Here is a 16,009-nt window from a genome sequence, read left to right as displayed (position 1 = left end):
TTTTTCCTGAGGTTCTGACAGGTTGAGGTTTGCCTAAGGCTGCACAGGCAGAGGTCTCCAGTTAGATACCTTTCAGGATGGGGCTTCGCCCAAGGTGGCCACAAAACCCTGGCGTGGTCCCTGTCTTTGGAACCGCAGAGCATTATTTCTCAGGGTCCCTCGCAGGGCTGTTTGGCCTTTGCCATGGAGAATGGGAAGGGCCTATCCTTACCTGGCGGGAGGTAGGACAGAAACTACATTACCCGGAAGGCTGTGCTTGTGCGTGCACGAAGGGCGCTTATCCAATGACTACCCAGGAAAGAAGCGTTGCCTCCTGGGGAGGTGGAGGCGGGACTTCCGATGATGTCACAGAGGCTCTTGTGGGGTCAGCGTGCCTCGTCGGTGGAGACCCGATCCTGCTTCCCAGGCGGCTCTTAGGGATCAAGTAAGGAAGGAGGGGAGAAGAGACTAGGACCTACCTCTGCGCCTTTGTACGAGCCGTGACCCCCGCCTGGCGGCGTGCTTTTCCGGCTCCGCACCAATCCTCTTTCCTCCAGGTCCCTGGAGTCGGCGTCCTTGGCCTTGTGTGCCTTTTACACGTGGGAAACTGAGGATTGGAGTGCGGGGTCAGCCAAGGTCACTCCCCGACCAGGGCCGGACGACTGGGGAGTCCACTAAGCTTGAAGGACCCGCCTGGGTCCCTGCCCAGTTCACAGGGTGGACTGGCGACAGGTAGCCGGGTCGGACACGGGTGAGTAGGTGGGCTTCGGGCCGCCAGCCACTGGGACCCTCGTCCTATTAGCCCCAGAGCCCCCATATAGAGGATGCTGTTGTCCTAGGACTTTTTCGCCCTCCGCTCTCTCTGCCCTGGAGTTTGGGGTACTCAGAGGTGAGTTATTCTTGGCCTATGATCCTTAATCGAAACGGGGATTGTGTGGCGCACTTCCAATTTCTGGAACCCAGTAGGATGAGGTAAGCGTTGCCAGGCACAAGAACTAGCATGTGCATATGCTTCGTTGTGGCACTGACCTGAGAATGTTCTAGAAACCACAAGTCTACTCTATGTCTTTTGGGACCAGAGAGCAGGTGGGCCGGAATCAGCCGTGAAATGGCAAATGAGGAGCTGGGCCTTCTGAGGGTGGTGGGAGCCATAGACGGTTTAGAGCTGATGGAGGTGCCCTGATTCAGGTCGTAACAAGCTCTCTCTGGCTACAGAACACACTGTGGGGGTGATTGTTTTCCTAGTATTCGGTCAGTTGTATTTTCCTCTGACAAGATCTAATGATACATATTTTATTATTTTTACTTTTTTCTAGATTTAATTTGCTCTATATTTTGTTAAGGATTTTTTTCACCTGTATTAATTAGGACTATAGTTCTGTAATTACTATTTTTTTGTACTCATTATGTTTTTATATCAGTTAGGTTGGTCTCTTAAAATAAGTTGGAAAGCATTTGATCCTTCTCTTATTTTCTGAAAGGACATGTTATTTTAGTATTATTTACCCTTTAAATGTTTTATAGAATTTGCCAGCAGTGTTTGATAATTTCTTATTGTTTTTGAACATATTTTATTCAATTTATTTCTAAATACTTCATATTTTGATGGTATTGTAACGGATTTCTTCTTTTCAATTTCCAAACATTCATTGCTAGTATATGGAAACACAAGTAATTTTTGTATATTGGCCTTTTTATCCTGGGACCTTGCTAAACTCAATCATTCTCAATCATTAGACCTAGTAGCTTTTTGGTGAATGAGTTGTAATTTTCAACATAATCATCTCTTACATGAATAGACAGTTTTGGTTCTACCTTTACAATCTTCAGAAGTTTTTTTTTTTTTTAATGTTACTAACACAGACCACTAGTACAATGTTAAGTGATGAGCATAGACATACTTGCATTATTCCCAATATCAGGGCAAAAGCATTAGGCTTTCACCATCAAATATATTAGCTGTTATTTTTTTCATAGATACCCTACATCACGTTGAGGAAGTTCCCATCTAATCCTAATTTGCTGAGAATTTGTATCATTCACTGGTTTTGAATTCTGTGAAATTCTTCCACTACATCTTTGAGATGATTGTTTTTATTTTAGTCTATTAATATAGATTACATTATAGATTCAGTTGTTAAATCATCTTTGCATTCCTGATAAACAGCACTAGGTTATGATTTATGTGTTTTCATATGTATATGGCTGGATTCAGTGCTAAAATTTTGTTAAGGTTTCTGTTGTATCTATGATCATATGGGTGTTGGTCCATAGTGTTTTGTTTTGTTTTTTATTTATTTTATTTATGGCTGTGTTAGGTCTTCGTTTCTGTGCGAGGGCTTTCTCTAGTTGCGGCAAGTGGGGACCACTCTTCATCGTGGTGCGCGGGCCTTTCACTGTCGCGGCCTCTCTTGTTGGGGAGCACAGGCTCCAGACGCACAGGCTCAGTAATTGTGGCTCACGGGCCTAGTTGCTCTGTGGCATGTGGGATCTTCCCAGACCAAGGCTCGAACCCGTGTCCCCTGCATTGGCAGGCAGATTCTCAACCACTGCGCCACCAGGGAAGCCCGGTCCATAGTGTTTTAATAGCATCATTCACTTAACTAGTTGGGAAATGTTTGAATCTTGTTTTAGAAGAATTTCTGTGTAATTGGTACTGTTTCATCTTTAAATATTCTTTAAGAGTTTTTACATGTTCCAGGGATGACCTGGTAGCTGACAGCCACCAAGAAAACAGGAATATCAGCCCTACAACCACAAGGAACTGAAATTGCCCAACGACTCAAATGAGCAGGAAACAGAATTTCCTCCACTCCATGAAAAAAACCACAACCCTGCCAACAACTTGAGTTTAGCACAGTGAGCCCATCCCAGGTCTGAGTGGGCATATGACATATAGAACTATAATATAAATTTGTGTTGTTTAAGCCATAAGTTTGTGGTAATTTGTTAGGACAGCAATAGAAAGCTAATACATCAACATTATGCTTCAAGTACTTTTTTTTTTTTTTTTTTTGGCCATGCTACGCAGCTTGTGGGATCTTAGTTCCCTGACCAGAGACTGAACCTGGGCCACAGCAGTGAGAGCACTGAGTCCTCACCATTGGATCACCAGGAAATTCCCTTCAAGTACTTTACTTTCTAATGCAAGAATATTTCCTATGCTCGTGTTATACTTTTCCAGCTCCAACCTGGAAATAGCCTCTTATCTAAGGAGTTCTGATTCTTTTTATTGAAATATCGTATTCATAAGCCAATAACTGGACAATAAATATGCTCACAGCTGCTGGAATGCCACTTCTTTCTAGGCTGTCTCAGAAGAGATAGGGAATGTGTTCATATGTAAACATTTCTACATACATTGAGTTTTTTATGTGTATTTAATTTTACAGAGATTTCACAAGATTGGATATTTATTTATTTTTAAAATTTATTTATTTTTGGCTGCGTTGGGTCTTTGTTGCTGTGCATGGGCTTTCTCTAGTTGTGGCGAGCAGGGGCTACTCTTCATTGTGTATTGCGGTGGCTTCTCTTGTTGTGGAGCACGGGCTCTAGGCATGCAGGCTTCAGTAATTGTGGCTTGCGGGCTCTAGAGCATGGGCTCTAGATCGCAGGCTCAACAGTTGTGGCGCACGGGCTTAGTTGCTCCGCGGCATGTGGGATCTACCCGGACCAGGGCTCAAATCTGTGTCCCCTGCATCGGCGGGTGGATTCTTAACCACTGTGCTGCCAGGAAAGTCCCAAGACTGGATATTTAAAAGGGTCTTAAGACTCCAATAGTATACTCAGATAAGGCTCTTTTTACAGGCAAAGATAAGAGAAAGAGTACAATACCAAAAGTACAATCAATAAAAAACAAATGGGTAAATTGGATTTCATGAAAATTAAGAAATTCTACTCTAGGAAAGATAACGTTAAGAAATGAAAACCAAAGCCACAGACTGTGAGGAAATATTGGTAAAGCATATATCAAATGAGTAACTTGCACCCAGAATATATTAAGAAATTGCAAGACAATTCCTTAATAGCAGGCAAAAAACTTTGAACAGATAATTCACTAAAGATATATGGATGGCAAATACACAGGGAGTCATTAGGGAAATGCAAATTAAAACCACAGTGAAATACTACTACATACCTACTAGAATGGCTAAAATGAATGGCCAGTGTCTTACATACAAAGGTCAGGAAGGATGTGAAGAAATGAGATGGCATTACCATTCAGAACACAAGGTGGCAAGTTCTTAAAAAGTTAAATATTTGGATCAACTTCCAGCATGACAGTGTGAGGAGCTCTGCAAGCCCTGCTTCCCAATGAAACTGGTGAAAAATTATAAAAACACCATCTAAAGCCTCTAGAAATGATCCTAAGGCTACACAGCAAATGAAGAAACATTTAAGGAAATCTAATACTCAGGATGAACAGCAAGAGCCAGTCACATCTGAACCAAGGCCACACCCTCTCTCCCTGCTTCGAACTGATGAAAACTCCAGACTGAGGCAGCCAAGAACACAGGGCTCCCTCTCACTAGAGCTGCCAGGCAGAGGACTAGCCTCTCAAGAGGGGCAGGATGTCAGCAATTCTCATCCTGCTTCAGTGTGCATGTTTGGATGAATGATATTCAATTGTTGGCTCACTCATAAAGGCTGCTCTCAGAGCTTCTATGTTTAAGTTAGGTTGACCAGGAGACAGCACATGCCCTGCACTCTTAAGGCCTTTCTCCGATCTGAACTTTCTGGTGCCAAACAGGGTTAAGACTTTGGCTGCAACCTTTCTTCATGTCCCCATATTCATAAGGCCTGTTTGAGCTGTGAAGTTTCTGTTGCTGAATCAGAGTAGACCTTTGGTTAAAGACTTTTCCACATTAGCTGCATTCAAGACTTTTCTCCACTGTGAACTTTATGGTGTTGAATGAGGTTGAAACGCTGGCTAAACGATTTCCCACAACTGCTGCACTCATAGGGCATTTCTCCAGTGTGAATCCTCCGATGCTTAACAAGGCTGGAGCTGTGGCGGAACAATTTCCCACATTCCCTGCACTCATAAGGCCTTGCTCCAGTGTGAACCCTCTGGTGTTTAACGAGGCTAGAACTCTCACTAAAGAATCTTCCACATTCATTGCACTTAAAAGGCTTTTCTCCAGTGTGAACTTTTCGGTGTTGCATGAGGCTAGAGCTTTGGCTAAAGAATTTCCCACATTCACTGCACTCGTAAGGCCTTTCTCCAGTGTGAACTCGCCAGTGATTAATAAGGCTTGACTTGTGGCTATAGAATTTCCCACACTCACTGCACTTATAAGGCCTTTCTCCAGTGTGAACTCTCTGATGTTTCATGAGGCTTGAGTTAAAGCTAAAGAATTTCCCACATTCACTGCACTCATAAGGCCTCACTCCAGTGTGGATCCTGTGATGCTGAACAAGTGTAGAATTATGCCTGAAGGCTTTTCCACATTCACTGCATTTAAAAGGCTTTTCTCCAGTGTGAACTCTCCGGTGTTGAATGAGGTCAGCATTGCGACTAAAAGATTTTCCACATTCACTACACCCGTAAGGCCTTTCACCAGTATGAACTATTTGGTGTATAAAAAGGTTGGATTTATGGCTAAATAATTTGCCACATTCGCTGCATTCATAAGGCTTTTCTCCAGTGTGTAGTCTCTGGTGCTGAACAAGTAAGTATTTCTGACCAAAGGCTTTCCCACACTCGCTGCATCTGTAATGCCTTTTTCCAGGGTGAAAGCCCTCCCCACTTTTGGTGCTCCTATGTGGCTCCCCTCTGCTGTGAGCCACCTGATGCTTGGGAAGACCAGAGCTAGATGGGGAGACCTTCCCACCCTCCTCACCCTCTTCTCTTCTTGAGGGTTTCTCTCCGGAGCTCAGCTTCTGGTGTTGGTGAAGGTTTGCTCTGAGCACCCCCTCTACATAAACACCCGGCTCAGGTGCCACGTCCTCAGCCTCCGCTCCACACCAACAACCTGAAAGCAGAGAAATGCTGATGAAGAGTATGTAGACTTTGGCGGGACGGGGCAGCACCCTCACAAACGTGTCTGACAGCCAGTATGGAGTCCCTGGGATTACTGGCGGGGTGAGGGAGAGCTCGCTGTGCAGTGCAGGACCTGACAACCTCACAGATCAGGGGGACTCATGAGTAGCAAGGATACAGGATGGGGTGCAGCCCAGGGAGGAAAGGCAGGGTCTCCAACACACTCCTCTACAAATGGCTTTCAGCAGGGCTTCAGCTGCTGGTGACACAAGAACACAGTGCAGAAGGGTGTGTCCAGGCCCAGAAAAGTTGAAGGCAACTGAGTAGCTGGTGTTCAAGGACTATTAAGGATATGTGTACACCTCATGACACATGGAGTGAGAGCTTGTATTGTGACCTGGAAAACTTCCCATTCTGTTGCCTCAACAGCCCCACAAACAAGCTGTAAACTATGCCACCATGTGCACCAGTGCGAGAAGGTGGGCCCCTGCCACAAGTTCTCTTACCTACCCTCCTGACTGAGACCCAGGGCCATTTAAACTCACCAGTGAAATCCCCTCGCACCTCCCTCATGTTCCTCTCCTCAGTCCTAACCAGTGATGCTGCATCCCCTTCAGAGAAGTCCACCATGGCACTCTGTGAAGGTCGATGGTGCTGGCAACCGCTTCTTCACTGCTGTCACTCTTTGTCTCCTGATCCCATGGGTATTGGGGGCCCCATTCCTGGAGATCAATGGCTCAAGATCTTACAGGCCAGGATCTTAGCAGGAACATTTAATTCCAGCAACTCCCAATAACCAGAGGAGGTGAGCCAATTATTCAAGAAAAGTAAAACATCTTTGCAACATTGCTGGGCTCTACTTAGTGCCACTGCCTATCAACATGCCAACTACTGCTCAGCTCCCAAGGTCTAGGAACGATCGGAAAAGGAGATCTGGCCACCAGAGCTGTCCTGAATGGATCCCGACCCAGCTGAAGTCACCTTAGAAAGGGAAGCTGCTGCCTATGAGAGGGGCCACAGAAAGGAAGCATCCAAGGTCTTCTCAGACCCAGCGGCTCAAGAACACAGGAGATCACAAGGAATTATAAGGTGAAACTTGCAATTTCACAAGACTAGAAATACCAATGATTCTTAAAGATTTCATTCAAAGAGGTGGGGAAAGGGAGCTGATTGGTTACTGAGAGCATTTAACATGGGTGCACATTCAGCCCCAGAAATGAGGCAGCTGCCAGCATTTGGAAAGAGGCTAAGATGCATAATTAAAGATACTTTGGCCCTCCAAGTTCAATTCTCACCTGATATTTTGGGGCTGAAGGACCTCAGGAAGGACAGAGGGTATCCCAAACGTCAGGGTAGGTGTGACAGAGACCAAAACTTTTGATGGGATTATAAAGGCTTCAGATGAGGAATCTGAAGCCTCTACCACCACTTGGGACTCAGAAACCCTGCCGTTAACTGAATTGGATTTTCATGGCCTGGAGATGCCCAATGGGAAACGGTCAAGGAAGCCCATGTGCTCCTCTGCAAAAACTGGAATGGTTCAATGGATCTATCATTTTGGGCATTCAGACAAGGAGAACCCTGAGCACGTTTCTAAATCAGGAGGCCCTCTTTGTCACAGAGTCCAGGAGTTGTTCTTGCAGGCTCGCATCCCGATACAGAGCTTTGTTGCTTAACCTTATTGGTATATCTCACACCAAATGGGAGGCCACGGATGGAACTATCTCCAGATGTGCCATGAGAGCTCCGCGCACCCTGACTCACAAATTCTGACGTATCACATCTGCCGCCTGGTGTGCGGTAGGTGTGTGGGTAACCACCCCCACACCTAGCATTCTTTCCCGACTTGCTGACGCCCCCTACTGCCTCCAGGGTGATACTGGTAGAACTAGTCATGGCAAACAAACTGCACCAGGTGTCAACAATCTTTATCAAACAGCTGCCCATGATGGTGACCCCTGATGCTTTTGAGTTTTCCTATGAGAGACAGATGTGTATCACATCTGAACAAGCTCAAGTCCCTCTCACAAAGTGAGAACCTGTGGAGTTGCCCCTGCTGGTGAAGGTAGTAAACATGCCATAGTATCACCTGAAACAAGGTACTGGCCTTTGGCTGGTTGTTCAAGATCTACTAAAAGAAGGGGAGATTATTCCTGCTATTTCTCCTTAACAGGAGCGGCACTTAACTGTTGATTATCAAAACCTTAAAGCTCAAGTTCCCCCCATCAGGGGTCCAACACCTAACAATCCAGTTAACTGAAGACATCAAGAGGGCACCAGTGACTACTTGGCCATGATGGATCTGGCCCAGTACATTTTATTCTGGGCCTATGACCCCTTAGTCACAGCCCCAGTTCACCTTTACCTTTGAAGGAACCCAACATACATTTACCAAGTTGTCCGTGAGTTATTTAAACAGCCCAGCCCACAATTACTGCCAGGACCCGGACCGGGTCCCCTCCCCACTCCAGTTCTTTATCCACCAGGTACCTCCCTTTTTCCATCAACCCAAGGACGCTGGGCAGAACAGGCAATTATGTATTCCCATCTTATTTTTTTATTTTTATTTTTTTGGCTATGTCGTGTGGCATGCGGGATCTTAATTCCCCACCCAGGGATCGGGCCTGTGCCCCCAGCAGCAGAAGCGTGGAGTCTTAACCACTGGACCACCAGGGAAGTCCCTATTTATTCCCATCTTAATCAGACTTGTGATAGCCGCAGGAGACACCAGCTTTGGCACCAGTACAGCAGCCTTTGTCAAACAAGATCAGATCACGTCTGCCAACCAGCGCCTTTCAGTGGCCCTTTCAGATCACGTACAAAGGCTGCAGGAAACCTTGGCCCTTATTCAACAAACCTACAAGTCTCTGAGCCCAAATGGTCATGGATAACAGACTGGCTTGTGATTGTTTACTAGCCAGGAAAGGTGGCTCAGGACAGCTACAGGCCAAGCTACGAGGATTAGGACAAGTGGTAAAAATCTTTCGTAACATAACCAAAAGCTTCCAAAAGACTCCCTTAAACCCGGAGGTGCCTGATCTGTTCTCTTGCCTTTCCCCTACTACCTGCCGTGCTAGCTGCGGCCTGGGTTTCAAACCCTCATTATATACCTGGTAGGACCCTTCTTAGTTGTCACCTTTGTCAAAGATTGCCTTTGGTGGCAAGAACAAACTATTCCTGTCACCTCTAACATCGCCACAACCCAGGTGGCAAGCGTCACCCATCCCAATGAGAGTTGATAATGATGATGAGACACCACAGGGTCAACTGTATTGCAACCTTTGAAGCTCCCTGTTTTCCTGCTCCCTCGGCATCCCCACAAAGAGGTTGTGAGCACCCCGCCAGTGGCACCAGTGTGAGGAGGCTGGTCCCTGCCACAAGTTGCCCTTCTGGTCCTCCCCTGAGTGTGACCTAGTACGTTTAAATGCACCAATAAAATCCCCTTGTGTTGGGACTTCCCTGGTGGTGTAGTGGTTAAGAATCCCCCTGCCAATGCAGGGGACACAGGTTCGAGCCCTGGTCTGGGAAGATCCCACATGCCACGGAGCAGCTAAGCCCGTGCGCCACAGCTACTGGGCCTGCGCTCTAGAGCCTGCGAGCCACAACTACCGAGCCCATGTGCCACAACTACTGAAGCCCGTGTGCCTAGAGCCCGCGCTCTGCAACAAGAGAAGTCACTGCAATGAGAAACCCACGCACCGCAACAAAGAGCAGCCCTCGCTCGCCGCAACTAGAGAAAGCCCACGCGCAGCAATGAAGACCCAACGCAGCCCTAAATAAATAAATAAATAAATAAATAAAATAAATAAATCCCCTCGTGCCTTTTCTTGCATTCTCCCCCCAACCACCAACAGAGACACTTGCCAACAGGTCCTCACCCTCTGCTTCCCCCCTGCTCCATTGAGCCTGCTCCCTTGCGCTCCTCCCATGTGACCCCCCTCTCGGCGTGCAGTGACTGTCTCTCTGGACCTGTGAGCATAATAAACTTTGGTTTTTTCCTTAGGCTGTCCTGTGTTTCCACTTGTGGCTGCACCTGCCTGGCCATGTCATAAAAGAGCACAAAACGGGTCTACTGTTGGTGAGCACTGCAGAGGGAGCAGTGGAGGACGGGTGGGGGACAGCCCTGGGTCAGAAACCAGAGCAGCCCTGAGAAGCGGGCAGAGCTGAGGAAGAAAAGAAGAAAATCAGCCTTGGCCCCTTGTTTGACACCAAAACATCAGGGCACCATGGAGAGACTCCTGGTATGATTTGAACCCATCCCTGAGTTCCCTCTTCCCCACTTCCTCCCTCCAAGCACCTCTTGGTGTGGCTGTGATCACGACTCCACAGGCAGGCACAAAGGGCTCTCCCCACTGCTCCAACTGAGTAACTTCATGGGTCCTGGAACATGTAAGTCCTCAGGGAGGGACAAGGCAGGCAGGTCAAAGCAACACGCTCCACGGCAGCCCACAGGGACGAAGACTGTATATTACAAACAGGAAGCTTGGAGAAGGATCTTGCAGGAACAACCCAGTCAAGCAGTGGCCGTGTTGGTACCTCAATTCCTGGCACAGGCAGATCCCATGTCAGCCAAAGGAAGAGGGTAGAACTGGGGGCACAGGACTGCCATGGATCTCCACAGCATCACCAGGCCAGGGAGAGGCCAGTAGCGTGTGATCCATCAGTCGGACTACAACACTCCTGATCCCCAAACCCTTTCCTGCACAACTTTGGGGCAGCAGCAGCTTGGGGACAGAAGGGGTAGTGTACCCAGCCCAGGCTTTCACTCACAACACCTACTACAGGACACAGGGAAGGACGCAGTACCCATGGACCAGCTTTGGGAAGGACAGACCTGCCCTTGGAGAAGGGGAAGAGCAGAGCTCCGCCTAAGCTGTGGGGTGCAAGGAACTTACCCAGAGAGGCCATCAGTGAGAAGTTCTCCAGCATCACACTGCGGTACAGGAGTCTCTGGGCTTCATCAAGGAGCCCCCACTCCTCCTGTGAGAAGTAGACAGCCACATCCTCAAATGTCACTTGGCCCTGCCAAGATGGGGATGGTTCAGTTTATGTGCAGCCTCCTTTCCCAGGACTCTAAGCATCTCCCCAAATATCCACCCTCCTCACAAGCTCCCCACCTCAGAGGAGATCCCAGGCCCTGGTGCCATTGATGCCCACCCTCTGCTGGCCGTCCCATCGATCACTGTGTTCAGCCCTCATCAACAACAGGCAGGGGGGCACGTGTCATCTGAGCCCTGGTGCTGGCCTGCAGAGCCTCACCCTTCTGCCAGACAGCTTACCTGGGATCCTCTAGATTGTGCTTCCCAAACACAACCAAAACTGAGTCACCGTTCTCCCCTCAGGCCCCAGTCCAAGGGCCTGGGGCCATCAGTTGACACTCCCTCCCAACATGTACATCGTTCTTTTTTTAAAATATAAGTTTATTTATTTTATTTTTGGCTGCGTTGGGTCTTTGTTGCTGCACGCGGGCTTTCTCTAGTTGCGGCGAGCGGGGGCTACTCTTCATTGCGGTGCACGGGCTTCTTATTGCACTGGCTTCTCCTGTTGTGGAGCACAGGCTCTAGGCAAGAGGGCTTCAGTAGTTGTGGAACACAGGCTCAGTATTTGTGGCTTGCGGGCTCTAGAGTGCAGGCTCAGTAGTTGTGGCTCAGTAGTTGCTCCACGGCATGTGGGATCTTCCCGGACCAGGGCTCAAACCCATGTCCCCTGCATTGGCAGGCGGATTCTTAACCACTGCGCCACCAGGGAAGCCCTGTACATTGTTCTTTACACCACACCTCCCTTCACAGCCTCAACCCCTCACTGCCACCACCACCCCCTACACCACATCTTGCATCTCCCTGGCCTCACCACGTGCCAGTGTGCACATGGCATCCTGAGGGTGCTTGGCAAGTGCAATCAGAATCCTACCCTGTCCCAGTGTTCCAAAGGCACTAACTGCCAGGGGCAACCCCCAGGCCTGCTTTGAAGGCCTCCTTACTTGGCCCTTATCCTTGCTTCATCGTCAGCCACCCGAAACGACGCGCAGATCTCAGGTACACTCAGCCCTCTTCCACTTCTGTGTTGCAAAGCTGTCCCCTCACCAGTCTCAGCTTCCTCTGACACTTATTCAAAGCCCAGGTCCAGGGACTTCCCTGGTGGTCCAGTGGTTAAGACTCTGTGCTTCCAATGCAGGGGGCTCGGGTTCCATCCCTGGTCGGGGAACTAAGATCCCACATGCGCGCAGCGTGGCCAAAAAATTTAAAAAAAAAAAAAAAAAAAAAAAGCCTAGGTCCACCTGTCTCTCACATCAGGCCTAACAGCTGTCCCAGAGGACCCTGTGTGATCTTGTGCTAACCTCCAGGTCACAGTGGGGATAAGAACAAGAGCCTGGGGAGCCCATATCTGGGTGAATAAGCAATAGCACCAGGTTTGCTGTCATCTCACTGCCTTGTCTCATGTCCACTTCCCAAGGACACCCCGGCCACCAGCCAGATCCTCCTCACTCCTACAACGCCTCCCCATGGCCACTACATTCCCTCATGTGTTTCTGTGAAGCCCACCACCCCATCTAGCAAGAGACCCAGTCCTCGGCCCCATACTCTCCTCCCTTGTCACCTAACACACTGCCACAGGACCTGAAGGTGCCCCCTGCCAAATCTGATCGCAGTTCCATCCTGGTCCACGTACCATCCATATTGGGGGTGAATCCAATCTGAACGCTTCACCTGAACTCAAAATGTGTGTGTCCAGGTATCCACTGGATGAATCCACTCAAGGGTTTCTGGAGCATCTCAGTTCAACAGCCAGAACCTAGCTCCTAATATTCCCACTGAAAATTACTCTTGCCGCCGACTTCGACATGGTAGTACTAACCCTGCTTCTAGTTACTAAGGCCAAACATCTCAGAGTCACCCGACTCTTCCTCTTCTCTCTCCCACCCTCCACATCAGAAAGTCTGCTCAGACCTACTTAAAAAAACAGACACGGGCTCCAACATGTCTCCCACCTCCACTGCCACTACTCTGGTCCAGCTACCAACACTCACCTGGACTATTGCAGTAGCCTCCTCCCTGGTCTCCCTGTAACCCAACAGTCTGCTTTCTACTCTGCAGCAGAAAATGCTTGTTAAGCCTGGGTCAGATCAGTTCCCTCCTCTGCTCCAAACCTTCTATGGCTCCCACCACCCTCCGAATAGAGGCCCACCTCTTCAGCCCACCATTCCAGGTCTAATGCCTGCTTCCTGCTGTTTCCACCAGACATAATGGAGACCTAAGGTTGCCTGAGCATTCCCAGCTCAACCTCACCTCTAGCATCTTCTAATGTTGACCACTGTGAATGGAATTTCTTCTAAGCATCATGCCACTGGTTGCCAGAAATGGAAACCAAGCCATATAATTCCTGGTCTGGACTCAGGGACCTGACCTTGGATGACCACCTTCCAGGGATCTCAGATGGCAGGGTAGGGAGAGTAGCAGGTAGAGTCCCAAGACACTACAATCCTGGAGCCCATGCAGGTGGGAGGTGAAAAGGGTGAAGACCGAGGACACCTTTCACTTACCTCTTCATGGTCTGCAAGTGATTCTGCAGCCACAGCAACCTATGGAAAAGCAAGGCTGTGAGAAGCAGGCAATAATGTTGGGCCCCAAAGGCTCAATCAAGGTGCCTTACACCATCTGGGCCTCAGTCCTCAGTGATGCCTCTTACCAGCTGTGTGACCTTGGACAAATACTCGACCTCCCTGTGCCTCAGTGTTGTGATCTGTCAAATGGGGATAACAATGATGTCCACTCAGTGGGGCTATTGTCTGCATCAAACTCATTCCTATGCAACAAGTTCTAAATATCAATTCTTACTGTCCTCATAAGTGATGCTTCTGTCAAGATTTCCTGGTAGGTATTTAAAATGCAGTTTTTTAACATGCCTTTTAACTAAGAAAATACAATATTGAAGATGTTTGATTTAATTGAATGCTTAGCAGTATATTGAAATTTCAACCAATTATTAAGTGTTTATATCCGTTAACTTGTTAAAGCCATGTTATTTTAATTGCCTATGTAAGTGTGTATGTATATACATACATATTTATGTACACACGTATATATGTATCTTTACCAGTTAGTGTTAAATGAGTATTTATTTCATAAACTCACGATTTAATAAACTGGGGGCTTGGGCCTGAGAAAATTGAGTAGATACTAGTCCTACTGGCAACCTAACTGCCTGCTATACACTCTCCTGAAGGGAATCCTGCTAGGGGCCTTTGCACTGGAGCAGCTACTCATCCTTCCTGCCCTAAAAGCTGGGGGAACTTAGGCACCAAAGGAGATGCTCTACTAGCCTCGCTGAGTATTCTTTTTCTCCACAAGGAGTGGAAATGAGGGCCTGCTGAGCCTGGAGTGGCAAATCTACACCACTGAACATCTCAGTCTCCACCCCAGACCTGGGTCTTTATACCCTATAACCCTCCATTCCTGCACACACCAGCCAGAACCACTTTGGAGCACAGGACTCCACCCCTCTGGAGGCAGCCCCACCTTCCAGGCTCATCTGAAGTAAAAACTTTGATTCTCCCTCCTAAATAGGACCCACAGTCCTTGCGCTGGTCCAGGCCACCACCCATCACCCCTTGGATATCTCCAGCGCAGATCCCTCCGCAGAACCCCATGAGTGAGTGAGCAAGCTACCCACACGACACCTCCACTCTGGCACATCTCAGGGTTACCATGTCCAAAATCCAACTCCCAATCTTATCCCTGAAGCCTGCTCCCTGCAAACCAAAAAACAGGATCGTCCTTCCTTCCCTACTTTTTCACAGCCACATCTGGTGCAGCAGGAAATCCTGTCTGTTCAATGTTTAAAGCCCATAAGAAATCTGATCAATCCTCCCCCCTCTTGCCACCAGCAATGGTCCAGTCCGCACCAGAACTCTCTATTAGTCTATTGTACTTACTTACTCACAGGTCTCCTAGTCTCCACTCGTATCACCCCAACCCCCGTCTGTTTTTCCCTGAGAAGCCTTTGGAAAACTTTGACACATAGACTGAGTCTCTCCACTTCACAACCCTCCGTGGCCACCAGCGGCCGCAGAATGAAGGCCCAGCTGCTCCGGCTGCCTTTTCACGTGGGACTCATCCCCTTAAGCTGCTCCGTGCAGACTCGAGAGAAACCTCAAGTTTAAGACTCTCAGTTCGGTTACTGTTCGAAGTCTTTGATTGTGCCGGTCCCTCTGCCTGTAACCCTCTCCCACACCCCATCATACTGGCTGGCAGAAATGGGGACCCCCCCCCACCCACGAGCTCCCTACAGACCTGGACCCAGGGGCTCGAGCAGGGGACGATCAGTGGGGCCTTTGGTGTCCGGTGGGGTGAGGGCGGTGAGAGATCGGAGGACGAGTGTTTACCTGAGCCGGGACTCTAGCCGCTGCCGCAGCCATCGGAGTCTGTGGGCGGAGCCGGGCCGGGAGCGGCGGACCAGGTCGGGCCCCAGGCATCCCTGTCCCCGACCCAGAATGGGGTCACCCCCGGGCGCTGCTGCCCGAACGTGAGACCCGCCTCACTGCAGTGCAGCGCCTGCCTCCTCTCGCGCCTTCCCGCTCTCGTCACCCCAGTTCAAACTAGCTTTCCGGAGCCTCAGATCAGGCGGAGAGACCCAACAGACCCCAAAAAGGACCGCCCCTAAGCGGACGCCTAAAGTCCCGCTCAGCGGGTTCCGCACGCGCGCGGAAATGTCTGTTTTCTTGGCCGAGCACAGCCACCGGGGAGAGCAGCGCCTGCTGGGTAATGTAGTTCACACACCTCCAAACCTTGAGGAAGTGGACACGTAATAGGGGAGGGGCGGGCACGCCGCTGTTTGCACGCGCCGTTACCGCGCGACCGTTACCGGGCAACCGTTACCGCCTGAACGCTAGGGGTGACTGTTAGCGCCAGACCTGAACGGGGCGGTTAGAGGTCCCGCTGGACTAACGGTATGACTGGTGGTGGTCCTCCAGCGGAGACTGTGGTAAGAGGCGGATCCCGGACTCCCCCGCCCCCAGGCCCTCTGGCCTTAGGCGGGCGGGTGAGCTGG

The 16,009-nt window shown here is 49.2% G+C and overlaps 1 protein-coding gene across 2 annotated transcripts; it reads right to left on the bottom strand.

The window, feature by feature from the left end:
• Positions 1-3,426: 3,426 nt before the first annotated feature.
• Positions 3,427-15,647, bottom strand: LOC137753894 (zinc finger protein 773-like). Of its 2 annotated transcripts, XM_068529334.1 has the most exons (5): positions 15,345-15,647; positions 13,503-13,541; positions 10,858-10,984; positions 10,260-10,358; positions 3,427-5,954 (listed from the first exon to the last, which is right to left on the bottom strand). In XM_068529334.1, the coding sequence occupies exons 1-5, from the start codon at positions 15,432-15,434 to the stop codon at positions 4,855-4,857; spliced, it is 1,455 nt and encodes a 484-aa protein (XP_068385435.1). In that variant the 5' UTR covers positions 15,435-15,647; the 3' UTR covers positions 3,427-4,854. The 2 variants fall into 2 exon arrangements, with proteins under 2 accessions (XP_068385435.1, XP_068385434.1); XM_068529333.1 differs by lacking the exon at positions 10,260-10,358.
• Positions 15,648-16,009: the final 362 nt, after the last annotated feature.

The sequence above is a fragment of the Eschrichtius robustus genome, chromosome 19 (assembly GCF_028021215.1).
Source record: "Eschrichtius robustus isolate mEscRob2 chromosome 19, mEscRob2.pri, whole genome shotgun sequence".
NCBI lineage: Eukaryota > Metazoa > Chordata > Mammalia > Artiodactyla > Eschrichtiidae > Eschrichtius > Eschrichtius robustus.
Note: the sequence above shows the minus strand (reverse complement) of the source record. Positions and strands in the feature narration are given on the sequence as shown.